The following is a 3,416-nucleotide window of genomic DNA, read 5'->3' on the forward strand; positions in this document are numbered from 1 at the left end:
TAAATATTAATCTCTCATATAATTTTTTTATACAAGTCTTAAAAATAGGAAATGTAAAAAATTATAACATGATGCGCTCACCTTGACTCACATTTCACGGACGGATACTGGTAAGGACTGACTTCATTTGTTTTCAATATTATACTTCATTTGTACAGTACGCATCTGTACAAATATTGACTGATGGAAGTATTGGAAGTAACGACACCAGTGCAAATAATCGGCTATTTAGCCAGTGCCCTTAGGGCCCGTTTGGTGAGCGGAATAGGAATACGTATTCCAAAAATTGTGAATTCCTTGTTTGGATGCACCAAAACGGGATTGGAATACGAAGCAAAAATGGAATAAGTATTCCATTTTTTGCCCAAAAATGGGGTTTTGCAATTCCACCAAAATAGGTGGTATTGGAATACATATTCCTATTTCATTTTTTTTAATTTTAGAAAACATAAATTTTCGGATCCGCCAATTCCCATCAAATATTCGCTGAACCAAACGGAAAATAGGAATACGTATTCTGGAATACGTATTCCTATTCTGCTCACCAAACGGGCCCTTAGTGAAAACTTAAAAAGTAATGATTGGGTTTCTATCAACCGTCGTAATCTTGAGAGGACGGATATCTAGAAGACTGACTGTTTCTTTGCCTGCCACTACTGTTGTTAAACGCGCGTAACGCAAATATGCGCGATTGGTTAAGCGGTTGAACATCGCTGCTTTGCCCAATCGTGTCGATGTTATTCTTTGTAAATTTGCCTGGATTCATGTCGTCTCACCGTTTGACGCGTTTCCGTAGCGGCCGGGTCGGGGGTAGACGGCCACCGCCAAATTCTAGAAGCAAAGAAAATCTTACGGACCTGTATAGACTTCGTTTGCTTCACCGAAACCCCAATTCGATTTCCATCTCTCTTTCTCTCTCTATATATGCGCTTTAAATCTTTTATCCTTACCCTCAAACCAAGTCTTGTTTCTTTGATCCAATTAAGGTGAAACATTGAATTTCCGTCTGTAACAATTCGAAGCTTTGTGTGTCAGATTAATGGAGTACAGTGCATCAATTAGGGCTTTACAGGCACCCTGTCCTACGAGCAAGTCTGCTTCTTCTGGACTTTCACGGGTCAGAATTGCAGCAAGGCCGAAGCACTCGACGAGTATTAGGGCTTTTCACTCTCAAAATGCTTCCTTTTCTTCATCATCTTCATTGTATGATGTTCTGTCTGTCTCTCCGGATGATAGTGCGCGTGATATAAAGAACGCATACCGTAAAATGGCTCTTAAATATCATCCTGACGTCTGCCCTGCTGAACAGAAAGAAGAGTGTAGCAGATTATTTCTTAAAGCTCAGGAGGCGTATGAAACCCTATCAGATCCCCTGCTCCGTCAGGATTATGACTGGAGGCTGCAGAACATGTTTACAGTAGGCGATTATGAAGGCGGATTAGGGAGTAGTCAAGTGTGGGAAGCTCAACTGATGGAATTAATAAGGAGGAGATCTGGAAATAACTCGACCTCGTGGGGTGGCAGAATGAGAAGACGAAATCAACAGGGGGCTTATGCTTGCTGCTGATTACAGTCGATTATCTGAGATTTTTGGTGTAAATTGGATTTGTAACAATGGGCGTTTGGGCGCCTTCTAGTTTTGTAAATAATAAATTATTGATTTTCTGTAAATTACATTCCTTGTGATAGATTTAAGAATCAGTCTGGGGAAATGGGATAATATCTTTCATATAAAACTGTCCTGAAATGGTTGTTACCAGTTTTTCCCCCATATTTGTGGCCGTCAAAATTCACCAGTTTTCCAACACAAAGGAATTGTCAAAAGGCAAATGTCAATTTGAGCTTCAGACATAGTTTTTGGTTTTTCCAATTTACTGGTAGAACAGAGGAGCACAATCCAACATTAAATAATTTGTCCTCCACACAGTTAATTTCTAAATTTAAAATGGAATTGGATATCAGCGCAATTTCTTGTGAGGGGTAAGCAAACTAATGATATATTGCAATAGTGTTACCTGTAAGCCATTGTATAGCCGGTGGTTTCGCTGCCTTTTATAAGCATATAGTCCTTTTATGGCGCAAATTACTCCACAGTCAAACCCACCTCATTCTGACAGAAATTATTCGCCGTGTCTACTTACATGCCAAAATTGTTATTATGAGTGGCAAATACGCCAATCTTAAAAGATGTGTTTGACAAAATGTCTCCACTTAACGGAGCTTCATAGACTTCACTGATATTGAGATATGCACACGAGAAATGTTTTTAGTTAACCGCTGCAGGTCTTTTATCGGTTTTCCGAGTGAAATGTGATTGCATTGACTGCATAGTGGTTTACAATGAATCTCTAAATCCTTTCAGATGAATGCAGCTTACATTAGGGTTAGTTTGCCTCTGGATATGTTAGCTTCGAAGCACTGGACGAGGCAACAGAATCCAACGATATAAGCGAGGTTTACAGTAGCGTGCAAAATGTTTGACAAAATGCTTACCTGTTTTAGTACTTCTCTCATCAGGTTTGTTGTTGTTTAGCACCAGCACCTTTCACACAAGCGGTGCATCAATCTGGGTAAATTATCTTCTAATTTTCTACGAATGCAAACATAATATGTAAAACGCACATACATAAACAAATTGCGTATCATGTTGTTTATTGTAAAATAAAATTAATCTTTCAGAAAATACTAGTGCAACTCGTCGTTTTATTCCAATCATACAAACTCTGGTATGTTGAACAAATAATTTAGGTGGTTATATATCTAAGTTCCGGGTATTTGACGAGTTGCCTTGGCCGAAGTAAAGCCGACTTGGGCTTTACTTCCTTCCCAAGTACTCTGAAAATATTGTTTAATATGGATTACGCTCGTGGTTTTGCAGACACTATAGAGCCATTTGTACCAATATCACTATTGTGCCTTATTTTCTAATACTCGTACCGTCATAATTGTATTTGGAATTTATACAATTGTTATCATCAAAATTTAAGGTCAATTCGACATAAATGATCTAATTAATTACAAGCTCTTGACTGAGATATCTTTGGCCTAATAATAAATGATGCACGGAAAATAATAAATTCATAAAGATATTAATCTATTTTTAAAAAATTATTTAATTTTGTATTTAATTAATTATTTTATTTTATTTGTGATTATTAGTCAAATGTAATAAGTTTTTTTAATATAATTTAATTTTAAAATATTAGACTTCAATTTTACAAACATATAACCCTAAAATACTAATATTTTTCTTTGGTTCTTTTATTTCCTTTTATTTTAATTTTTTTAATATTAACTTTCTCTTTTCTTCCTATAACCAAAAATTACATTTTAGCTTTTTGCCTCATAAATACTTAGTTGTTTCATTTGTTGAGAAATAAACTGGCTATAGTTCTAGTTAAAGATATTTTAAAAAT

At 36.1% G+C, this 3,416-nt stretch overlaps 1 protein-coding gene across 1 annotated transcript; it reads left to right on the forward strand.

Moving 5' to 3' along the window:
* Nucleotides 1-1,020: 1,020 nt before the first annotated feature.
* Nucleotides 1,021-1,671, forward strand: LOC149557687 (chaperone protein dnaJ 20, chloroplastic-like). The gene has a single exon (XM_089786029.1). The coding sequence runs from the start codon at nucleotides 1,040-1,042 to the stop codon at nucleotides 1,565-1,567; it is 528 nt and encodes a 175-aa protein (XP_089642155.1). The 5' UTR covers nucleotides 1,021-1,039; the 3' UTR covers nucleotides 1,568-1,671.
* Nucleotides 1,672-3,416: the final 1,745 nt, after the last annotated feature.

This window comes from Cupressus sempervirens, chromosome 5 (genome assembly GCF_028749045.1).
Source record: "Cupressus sempervirens isolate cs-2001-9-10 chromosome 5, ASM2874904v1, whole genome shotgun sequence".
In the NCBI taxonomy this organism is placed as follows: domain Eukaryota; kingdom Viridiplantae; phylum Streptophyta; class Pinopsida; order Cupressales; family Cupressaceae; genus Cupressus; species Cupressus sempervirens.